At 44.6% G+C, this 11,850-nt stretch overlaps 1 protein-coding gene across 1 annotated transcript in view; it reads left to right on the forward strand.

The window, feature by feature from the left end:
* cacna1ia (calcium voltage-gated channel subunit alpha1 Ia) overlaps positions 1-11,850 on the forward strand; it is a 185,158-nt gene that overhangs the window by 54,315 nt on the left and 118,993 nt on the right. The window contains exon 8 of the mRNA XM_048617377.1: positions 1,974-2,344. Coding sequence (XP_048473334.1) covers positions 1,974-2,344 — 371 coding nt within the window. The remainder of the gene's footprint in view (positions 1-1,973; positions 2,345-11,850) is intronic.

Consider the following 11,850-nt stretch of genomic DNA (forward strand, 5'->3'; position numbering starts at 1 on the left):
TGCGGCACTCCCTCAGCACTGACCCTCCGACAGTGCGGCACTCCCTCAGCACTGACCCTCCGACAGTGTGGCACTCCCTCAGCACTGACCCTCCGACAGTGCGGCGTTCCCTCAGCACTGACCCTCCGACAGTGCAGCTCTCCCTCAGTACTGACCTTCCAAGAGTGCGGCACTCCTTCAGCCCTGACCCTCCGACAGTGCGGCACTCCCTCAGCACTGACCCTCCAAGAGTGCGGCACTCCCTCAGCACTGACCCTCTGACAGTGCGGCATTCCCTCAGTAATGACCCTCCATCTAGTGTAATGATTGTCATCATTGATATCTACAGAGTGTCTCTTGAGCCTATGACACTGACTCTGAGTTGAGAGCAGGAGACACTGAAATCTCCTGGCACCACAAGATCACCAGAAAGATCAAGTGGCTGAATAGTGCAGACTGGAGCTGCCTGTCTGATGTGGGCTGTGTAAAACTAGCCTTGTTTCAGGAAACAACTCAACTATTCTTTGTCTTTTTCCACTGATGTTCTTTTGAAATAACAGGCCATAAAATATTTATGAAGTGTAACATTTTCCGACAATAAATCTCTTCCGTGGAACTCGGTTGGTTCATCAGTCAGGTCTGGGATTCCTGCAGATAGTGCTTTTCCAAGTTTAACTTTGGTAGTTTTATTATCTGTTGCCAATGGAGATGCATTTGTCTCATTTGAAACAGCAGATTCAATTCATGTCTTTTGTCTCAGAGGTGACTGTTTAAAATTCTGAAATTGAAAGTGTGAGGGACAGAGGGCTGATCGTTGAACAGTGACTAAACTAATGCCAAGTTTAGTTATAAAAAGCCATTGAATTGTTGGATGGAAGGATTGAAGGCCAAAGGACATGGAGAGAGTGTGGGATAGAGGGACAGAGATAATATGGAGAATAATTTCCAAGCGAATAATTTCAAATTATGATCTACAACGTTCTCCATGAAAGGAGTGGATTCACCAGAAACTTTCAAAAATTTCTGACGAAGAGTGAAATCGAAACGTTTACTCTGTGTCTTTCCATGAATGCTGCCAATATTAGTTGAAGAGGATTCAAAAGAGATTTACCAGGATTTTGCCGAGTATGGAAGGTTTGAGTCATAAAGAAAGGCTGGATAGGCTGGGACTTTTTCTCATGGAACATAGGAGGTTGAAAGACGACTTTATAGAGGTTTATAAAATCATGAGGGGTACAGATAGAGTTAAAGTCAGCTGCCTTTTCCCTATGATTGGGTGTTTCAAGACTAGGAGCATATTTTTAAGGTGAGAGGAGAGAGATTTAAAAAAAGACTGGGGGGCAAATTTTTTACAAAGAATGTGGTTAGTGTGTGGAATGAACTTCCAGAGGAAGTGGTGAACGTGGGTACAGTTACAACATTTAAATGACATTTGGATAAATACATGAATAGGAAAGGTTTGGAGGGATATGGGCCAGGAGCAGGCAGGTGCGACTAGTTTAGTTTAGGATTATGTTTGGCATGTTCAATTTATGCTGAAGGGTCTGTTTCCATGCTGTGTGACTCTATGAGTCTATTCACTGGAGTTTAGAAGAATGAGAGAGGGTCTAACTTATAGAAACTTGTAACGTTCTAACAGGACCAGACAGAGTAAACACTGGAAGGATGTTCCCGAAGACCGGGGAGTCCCAGAACCAGGGGTCACAATCTAAGGATACTGGACTGAGATGAGGAGAAATGTCTTCACCCAGAGAGTTGTGAGCCTGTGGAATTCTCTGTCACAGGAAGCAATTGAGGCCAAAACGTTGAATGTTTCCAAGAAGGAATGAGATATGGTTCTTAGGCCTAAAGGGAACAAAGGATATGGGGACAAAGCAGGAACGTGGGACTGAGTTAGATGATCAGCCATGATCGTATTAAATGGCAGAGCAGGCTCAAAAGGCCTACTCCTGTTTCTATGTTTCTTCATAACTGGCAACTCTTTCATTTCTCAGGGCACTGCCCCGTGATGGACAACCTGGATTACACCCCACACGCAATCGTCCAGCCCATTGTCCTGAGCCTGACCTCTGACCCTAGCCACTGCCCACAATGCAACAGCATCGAACTGACCGCAGGAAGCAAAGCCTCAGACCTGGTTGACACTGAGGCCGGAGCGGTTTGCGAGGCGGGGATGGACAAAGAGGCAGAGTTGGAAAGAAAGGGGACAGTGAAGCCAGAAGGGGAGCCGGGCTGGTGTGTTGAATTGTGGAGCGAAATGCGTGGCAAGCTGACAAATATCGTGGAGAGCAAATATTTCAACCGAGGCATCATGATGGCAATTCTCATCAACACTATTAGCATGGGGATCGAGCACCACGAACAGGTACGATCTTAATGATGTGTCTGACTGGGCTGTTGCTTAATTAAAACTCAAAATGATTTAGTGAAGCTGGTAAGCCGAGCCAGCTGTTACAGTGAACAAGATCGCTGTGTATGAACAGCAGGTGGGGGAACCCAGAGCTAGCCCTGAGCAGCCACTCGCTTTCCAAATGCACTCGCTGATGGGGGCACGATAGCAAGGATATCACGGAAAATCTGGGGTTCAGGTTTGGGCTGGTGTTAATTTATGTGGGAGAAATGTCGAGCTTGCCACCCATCCCACTGCCGTTAGAATTGAGGAAACAAGATTAACCTCCTCAATCTCCGAAGGGATCTCTCCCACTTTGTCACTGAGAGGGTGACAGTCCCTGGGAGTGGGATTGATAGGTGTCCATATAGCCACATTCACATCTTCAGCATATTCCATTTATTACCAATGAACTGCTTTCCTTGACGTGCGGTCACTGGTTGCAATAGAAAACCCCGCAGCCAATTTGTACACAGCAAGCTCCCACAAACAGCAATGAGATGATGACCTCTTCTTTTAAAACCTGCTTTTTGATGAGGGTTTAAGTAATGCTCAGGAGGTTAGGGAGAACAGTTTGTGCTCTCTGTTGTACTAGTAGCCACAGGATCTTTTATATTCAGCTGAGAGAGGAGATGCAAGACTCAGTTTCATGCCTCATCGGTGCCTCTGACAGTGCTGCACTCCCACAGCAGAGTAATAGAGCCACAGTGTCATACAGCCTCTTCAATCCAACCAGTTCACACCCAACCACGCTCCCAAACTAAACTAATCCCACTTGCCTGCTCCTGGCCCATATTGCTCCACATCTTTCCTATTCATGAACTTATCCAAATGTCTTTTAAGCTCCACCTGCCACTCTTCAACCCATTGAGCTAAGTGATTAAGATCTCTTTGAAATCTTAGATAGCCTTCTTCACCATCCACTATCCACCAATTTCAGTGTCATCTGCAAATCTACTAACCTCCAGTAGGACCCAGAGAGTGTTTCAGCCGGGTTTATCTGTTCCATGGTGCTGGGATTGGGTAAAGTTCTCAAACACATGAACCTCTGGCTTACAAGCCCATTTGGGCTGTGACTGATATCTCTGTCTGTTCAGGCACCTTTGTAAACAAAAACAAGAATTACTGGAAAAGCATCTGTGGAGAGAAAGCAGAGTTAACGTTTCAGGCTGAGTGACCCTTCCTCAGAATTTCCTTTGTAAACAATGTATGTTTTCAAAAGTCCTCCACGTTATGGTTCGATTTGACTATGAATCCATTGTCAAATGTCGGGAAAACGCCATCTGGTTCTCTCGTGTCTTTCAGGGAAGGAAATCTGCCATCTTTACCCGGTCTGGCCTACACATCACTCCAGACCCACAGCAATGGGGTTGACTCTTAATTGCCCAGAGGGATGGGCAATAAATGCTGCCCACATCCTGTGAAGGAGCAGTTTTAAAAATTGATGGTAATGCAAGTAAAATGAATCCTGGAGAGATTATTAGTTGCTTTTCCTCATGATTTCCAGTACACATCCCTTTTAATGGTTGTATCTCCCTGAGGCAATATTGATGAGCTCACTCTGCTGGCCACGAAACACACTGATATAATTGAGCTTGTGAATCCTGCATTTTCAGACTGCCCGCAGAGAGGAACATCCCATGTAATTGTTCTGTCAGCGACTAGCCTCCCTCTTGTACACAGAGCATGATGACCTTTGATTTCTAGGGTAACCAGGAGGCTCTGGGAATAGATCTCAGATCATTCAAGCTTTCTCCATCGTTTCTCTTTGCTCCAATCACCTCTCGGGGCCAAACTGATGGAGGGGTATTCTTTCAGACATCGGTCATTGGATTGAGGCAGTTCAAGGGTTAAAAGCGAACTGTTTTCATCAGAGAAAGTAAGAACTGCAGATGCTGGAGTCAGAGATAACACAGTGTGGGGCTGGAGGAACACAGCAGGTCAGGCTGCACCGGAGAAGCAGGAATGTTGACGTTTCGGGTCGGGACCCTTCCCCGACCTGAAACGTCGGCTTTCCTATTTCTCAGATGCTGCCTGAACTGTTTTCATTACCAGTGCAGTTGTAGGGGTGGTGGGAGGGTGGGAGCAGTGAGGGTCAGTTGGGGTGAGTGTTGATGATTGGGTGGTGGCGGTGGGAGTGGGAGAGGCAGGGGGAGGCATTAGCAGGTGTTTAGACAGCATGGCAGTGGTGCGGGCCTGTTTGGGGGGTGGAGAGAGAGATGGGTTGGCCTGTCTTGCTGCTTCCTAGACCCAGACCCTGTAAGTGCTGATATTGGGCTGTCTCTGCTGTGACCCCAGTAGATTCTCAAACCCAAATGGGATCTGTGTGTAAACTTGGACTTGCAAAGACTGGTTCATAGAAAAGTCCATAATGCCCACCTCCTCTTGTCAATTTTACATAGAATTAAGTGTAACATACAATGCAGGAAGTGGCCATTCAGCCCAAACAGTCTGTGTTGGTGCCTCCTCCTGTTCCTTGTACACCTCATCTCAACCTTTCAACTCCCTTTTCATTTGATTTTTAAACTTGTAGTGTGTCTTTAGTTGTTAGGGTTCAACAATATTAATACAGTGGAAATTAGCTAATTTAAAACGCTGCTCACCTTGAAAAGAATACTTTCATCGAGCCAAAATAATACCTTTGACAAATTGGTAGTCAGATCTTTAAGCTAAATACAATACCAATGTAACTGCTGATGGTGAAAGTTATATCCCTTAAAATTATTTCTGCCACAAATAATTTCAGCCAACCTGCACAACTTTGTAATGCCACTCTATGGTGAAGAGAACCTTAAACTGATTGTGGCAGTTCATTATGAAACGCCTTAACCTTTTCAGAAATTGAATTAATATATTGACTTTGGAGAAATCTTTTTATCCATGCATTGTAAACTGAAGTTTCTGTGCTCTCCATACTAAAATAAATCAGAGGGATCCTTTTGAGGTTTTGTAAAAATATTTTCTATGCCATTGTTTAATCTTTCCACTCCCTTTCCTCTCTTTTTCTGGTTTTGTTTCCATTTGAATACATCTCACCACTTCCACTGGTATCACATCTCATCATCCCAAGTGGAAAAAAAAATTTTCCCTAATGCACTTGTTTAATAACTATCTGCCTTGTAGATTGCAGACAGGTTTTTGGGAGTCAGGGAGTAAGTTATGTTGTGCAGGATTTCCACTCTCTGACTTGCTCTTGTTGCTACAGTATATCGTGTGACTGGCCCAGTGCAGTTTCTAGTCAATAGCATTGTAACTTCCAAGATACACATCAGCAACGCAACAAGGTTCTTTCGACAGCATCTTCCAACCCATGACCAAACATGAGAGAGAATCGCATCAAATCATGGAATCTTACAGTACAGGAAGAGGCCATTCAGCCCATTGAGTCCGCATCATAGGATCACAGAATCCCTACAGTGTGGAAACAGGCCCTTCGGCCCAACAAGCCCACACTGACTCTCAGAGCATCCCACCCAGAGCCATCCCCCTATAACCCACCTAATCTACACATCCCTGGACACCATGGCCAATCTACCTACCCTGCACATCTTTGGACTGTGGGAGGAAACCGGAGCACCAGGAGGAAATCCATGCAGACACAGGGAGAATGTGCAAGCTCCACACAGACAGTCACCCGAGGCTGGAATCGAACCCAGGTCCCTGGCACTGTGAGGCAGCAGTGCTAACCACTGAGCCACCCCTTTTGGCCCGACCATCCTCCACCATCTCTTTGAGCTGCTCTCAACTGTCAAGCAGCAAGGCCAAGCTGAGCAACTCGAGGATTGCGTTGACACAGCACACGAACGCCTACTGCTTCTTGTGGTGTTTCTGGTCATATTCTCTAAGCTCCTGGCAGCTCAAGGCCTTTGGGTTCTGAGATAGATTGTTCTGAAGAGTGAGAGGTGATCTCCTCCTAACTTACAAAACACTTAAAGGGATAGACAGGGTAAGTGCAGATATGATGTTTCCCGAGGGTGGGCAGTCCAGAACCATTGAATGCAATGTAAAAATACAGGGATGCCACTTCGACCTGAGATGAGGAGAAATGATTTTACTCAGAGATTTATGAACCTTTGGAATTCTCTACCTCAGAGGGCCGTGGAAGCTCAGTGATTGAATATATTTGAAGTTGAGATTGATATCTGATCACCAATGGTGTCCAGGGTCATGGGAATGGGCTGAGTAAAAAGCTTTGAAATGTTCATAGAATTCCTACAGTGTGGAAACAGACCCTTTGGCCCAACAAGTCCACACTGACCCTTGGAGCATCCCACCCAGACCCATCCCCCAATAACCCACCTAAGGTCCACATCCCTGAACACTGTGGGCAATTTCCCGTGGCCAATCCACCTTAGCTACACATCTTTAGACTGTGGGAGGAAACCAGAGCATCCGGAGGAAACCCACGCAGATACAGGGAAAACATGCAAACTCCACACAGACAGTTGCCCAAGGCTGGAATCAAACCTGGGTCCCTAGCGCTGTGAGGCAGCAGTGCTAACCACTGAGCCACCGTGCCACCCATTCAGTCAGCCTTGATCATATTGAATGATATGGCAGGCTTGATGGGCCGAATAGCCTAGATACAAGGTTCAGCTTTGTTCTAAAACCTTAGAAAAGTGCCTCCACTCACTGATATTGGGAAAGAGAGAATCTCTGCCCCTTGGGGGTCATGTTGATCCTGCTATGGATTGTGGCCAATTGTGTTCATGTTATCAACACAGAACGAAACTGGTTGCCACACTGTGAAGAAGAGGAAGGAATTGAATATTTTGTTTGTGTGAGCAAAGACTGAGAGTAAACAGAGGAGAACATTATGGGAAAGAGGGCAGGAATTAATGTGGATGATAATGATTTCAATTCCTGCCTGTAATTTGAGTGGAGGTATTGTTCCATTTATTTGAAGTAGTCTGGAGTTGGTATTAAACGTGAGGTGGAACAACACAGTATTAAAGATCATTCACAATCAGCAATGATTGCAATCTAACCAGTTTTGCATAACAGCCTCATTGAAAATGACCTATAACAATAAACATTTGCATTTACACAGCACCTTTAACATAGTGGAGTGATTTCAAGACATTTCACAGCAACATTGTTCAACTGAATTTCAGACCCAGCCGAGGAAGAAAATATCCAGGTAGATAGGCTTTTACTGGAACACTGGAACTTAGGAGCAGAAGTAGGCCATTCAGCCCCTCTAGCCAGCTCCCCCATTCATTAAGATCATGGCTGACCTGTGATGTAATTCCATTTGCCTGCATATGCCTATAAGGGAACCCATATCCCTTGATACCCTTGCTTATAGAGTCATAGAGATGTACAGCACAGAAACAGACCCTTTGGTCAAATTCGCCCACGCCAACCAGATATTCTATATAAATCTAGTCCCATTTGCCTGCATTTGGCCCATATCCCTCTAAACTCTTCCTATTCATATACCCATCCAGGTGCCTTTTAAATGTTGTAATTGTACCAGCCTCCACCACTTCCTCTGGCAGCTCATTCCATACATGCACCACCCTCTGCATGAAAAAGTTGCCTCTTAGGTCCCTTTTAAATTTTTTCCCCTCTCACCTTAAACCTATGCCCTCTAGTTTTGGATTCTCTCACCCTGGGGAAAAGACTTTGACTATTCACCCTATCCATGCCCCTCATGATTTTATAAACTTCTATAAGATCACCCCTCAGCCTCCGACACTCCATAGAAAATAGCCCCAGCCTATTTAGCCTCTTCCTGTAGCTCAAACCCTCCAACCCCGGCTACATCCTTGTAAATCTTAATTAACATTTGTCCATCTCAGATTTAAATTTAACAATTGAATTAGCATCAACTGCTTTTTGAGGAAGAGAGTTCCAAACCTCACTACTCATTGCACGTAGAACTGCTTTGTAACATCTGTCTGAATGGCCTTGCTCTAATTCTTAGGCTACACCCCTGGTTCTAGAATCTTCAAACAGTGGAAATAATTTGTTTTTATTTACCCTGTTAATATCCTGAAGATCTCAATTAGATCACCCTCAATCTTCTAAATTCTCGCCAATAAAGGCCTAATTTGTCTAAATCTCCTCATAACACAATTTCTGAAAGTGCCTATATCTGCTCACAGTGCTCAAAGTGGAGTCTAACCAGGGTTTTTTTTAGTAACTGCAGCATGATGATTGTATCCCAGCCCTTTAGATGTGAAGGTCAGCATTTCATTGGCCTCTTGACTATGTTCTGCACCTGTTTATGATGTTTTAAAGAGCTGTCTACCTGAATCCCAAATCTGTTGGACATCCGCTATACTTAACTTTGTGCCTTCTAAACTAAACCCTGATCTCTCTGATTTCAGTCCAAAATGCATAACCTCATGCTTGTTTGTCTTAAAATCTGTCTGTTGTCCATTCACCTAAACCATGAATATCCTGTTGTAATTTTACGCTGCCATCAACACTATTTACAATGCTGTCCAAATTTGTAACGTCTGCAAATTTGCACATTTGATTTTCTTTATGTCTTTAGCCAGGTCATTAATGACTATTTTGAATAATTGAGGCTTCAGCAATTATTCCTGTGGGGTACCACTAGCCCCATCATGCCAATTTAAGTACTTACCATTATTCCAACTCTGTTTACTGCCACTCAACCAATCTCCTCTCCATGTTGGTAATTTGGCTCAATTCCATGGGCTTCCACCTTAGCTTACAATCTAGTAGATGGCACTTTATCAAAAGTGTCTGGAAATCCATGTAAACAACATCTATCGACATACCTCCATTCACCACCTTTGTCACCTCTGGCATCTCAGATGAATGTCAGGAAGTTTAGGGAGGGAATTCTAAAGCTCAATGCTGAGGCAGCTGAAGGCTCAGCCAATCATTGTGGAGTGATGGACGTCGGGATTTGACATGAGCTTGCAATTCGAGGAGCTCGGAGACCTCAGAGGGTCGTAGGGCAGGAGGAGGCGAAAGAAAGAAATACTTGAAAGTATGCGGCAGCTCTCATTGCTCGAAGCATTTTACAGCTAACGAGCTGCTTTCGAAGCGTAGCCACTGTTGTAATATGGGAAAAGGATAGAGTGGGTATGAGACCAGACACAGATGAGATTGGCATTCCCAGTCAAGGAGCCAGTGTGTGTTCTCAGGTGATGTGACTAGGTGTGTGTTAGCACACAAGAACAGAGTTTTGGATCAGTTCAAGAGACGTGGCCTCCCAGGAGATCAAGCAAATTATCAAGTCTGCTGCTCAGTTTTTAGTCACAGCTGTGCTGCCACAGGCAGCAGTAGTAAGCAATAACTGGATGGAATATCTTTTTGATTAGATTTGCTTTGATTTATTATTGCCACACGTACCTAGGTACAGTGAAAAGTTTTGTTTTGCATGCAATACAGGCAGATACAAAGTGCATTAGGGTAATACAGCAGAGCAAGGAATACAATGTTATGGCTGTAAAGAAGGTGCATAAAGAGCGAGGTCAACATTAGACTTGAAATCTGAGAAGTCCGTTCCGAAGTCTAATAACAGTGGGGATGAAGCTGTTCTTGAACCTATTGCTACGTTTGTTTAACCTTTTGTGTCTTCTGCCTGATGGAAGAGGGTGGAAGGAAGTATAACCAGGGTGGGGAGGGGCCTTTGATGCTATTGGCTGCCTTCCCAAGGCAGTGGGAAGTGTAGATGGTGTCAATGGACAGGAGGATGGTTTGTGTGATGAAATGCACTGTGTTCACGACTCTGTTGTTTCTTGCAGGCTTGGGAACAGCACTTGCCAAATTATGCTGTGATGCATCCAGATAGGATGCCTTCCATGGTGCATCTACAAAAATTGGTAGGAGTCTCGGACTCTGAGTCTCAGACTCAGTGTTGTGTCTGCCACTGATGATCTGTCAGGGCCAGCAGGCTCCTTTCACATTGATAGAGCACTGAGAGAGTTAATGAGTGATCAGTTATCCTTAGACTTGCGCTTCCAAAAGGTTACTCAGGACTTTGACATTTAAGCAGCATTTACTTTTGTTTTCTTTATTTTTATTTACTCACTGTCAGCTGTGCACAACCAATTGGTCAGTGAAAAGGAACAAAGAGATTGAAGATTATTTTATTCTTCCCTATAATGTACTGAACCTCTCTTGTCTTGGCATTTTACCTAGACACAGAGATAAATAACTGGGATAAATAACTGAAACCACAAATCAATGGGGCTAAGGCTGACTGACTGGTACAAGGTAGAGAGTAGGGATAAAGAGGTATTTTTTGGATCTGGTACCTGGTGACCAGTGGAATTCCGCAGGGGTCCATGTTGGGACCACAACAGTTCATGTTATACGTTAGCGATCTGGTTGAAAGAACTGAGGGCATTGTTGCGAAGTTTGTAGATGACACAAAGATAGGTGGAGGGACAGGTAGTGTTGAGGAAGCTGGGAGGCAGCAGAAGGCCCTGGACAGGCTGGGACAGTGGGCAAAGAAATGGCAGATGGAATACAGTGTGGGGAAGTGTGAGGTTATGCATTTTGGTAGGAAGAATAGAGGTGTAGACCATTTTCCAAATGGGGAAAGGCTTTGGAAATTTGAAGCACAAAGGGACTTAGGAATCCTGGATCAGGTTTCTCTTAATGTTAACATGCAGGTTCTGTTGGCAGTTAGGAAGATAAGGACAATGTTAGCATTCATTTTAAGGGGGCTAGAATACAAGAGAAGGGATGCGCTGTTGAAGTTGTAGAAGGCTTTGGTCAGACTGCATTTAGAATATTGTGAGCAGTTGGGGCCCTGTATCTAAGGAAAGATGTGCTGGCATTGGAGGGGATCCAGAGGAGGTTTACAAGAATGATCCCAGGGAAGAAGGGCTTGTATGTACTCAGTGGAGTTTAGAAGGATGGCAGGGAATCTGATTGAAACTTACAGAATACTGACAGGCCTGGATACAGTAGATATGGGGAAGATGTTTCCACTAGTCAGAGAAACAAGGACCTGAGTGTACAGCCTCAGGGTAAAGGGATGATCTTTTAGAACTGAGATGAGGAGGATTTCTTTAGCCAGAAGGTGGTGAATCTGTGGAACTCATTGTCACAGAGAGCTGTGGAGCCCAAGTCATTGAGTGTCTTTAAGACAGAGTTAGATAGGTTCTTGATGAGTAAGGGGATCAAAGGAGAAGGCAGGCAAAATGAGTTGAGAAACATATCAGCCATGATCGAATGGCGAATCAAACTTGATGGGCTGAATGGCCTAATTCTGCTCTTATATCTTCTGGTCTTAGCAAATTTTTTGGGACATAATAGAATGGGACTTGGGGGTTCACTCTCACAATTAGGTTGCAAACCCCTCCAGGATTGACCCGGAGTCACCAAGTGTTCAACACTAATTCTACAAAGAATTGTTAGGCTCACACCCAGAAAACATGTTTTAGGTGGCAAAAAATCCGTGTGCATGTGTGTGTCTGTGCGTGTATGTGTATCTCTGTCTGTGTGTGTCTGCGCGTGTGTGTGTGTCTGCGCATGTGTGTGTGTCT

Source organism: Rhincodon typus, chromosome 37 (assembly GCF_021869965.1).
Source record: "Rhincodon typus isolate 14 chromosome 37, sRhiTyp1.1, whole genome shotgun sequence".
Classification (NCBI taxonomy): Eukaryota; Metazoa; Chordata; class Chondrichthyes; order Orectolobiformes; family Rhincodontidae; genus Rhincodon; species Rhincodon typus.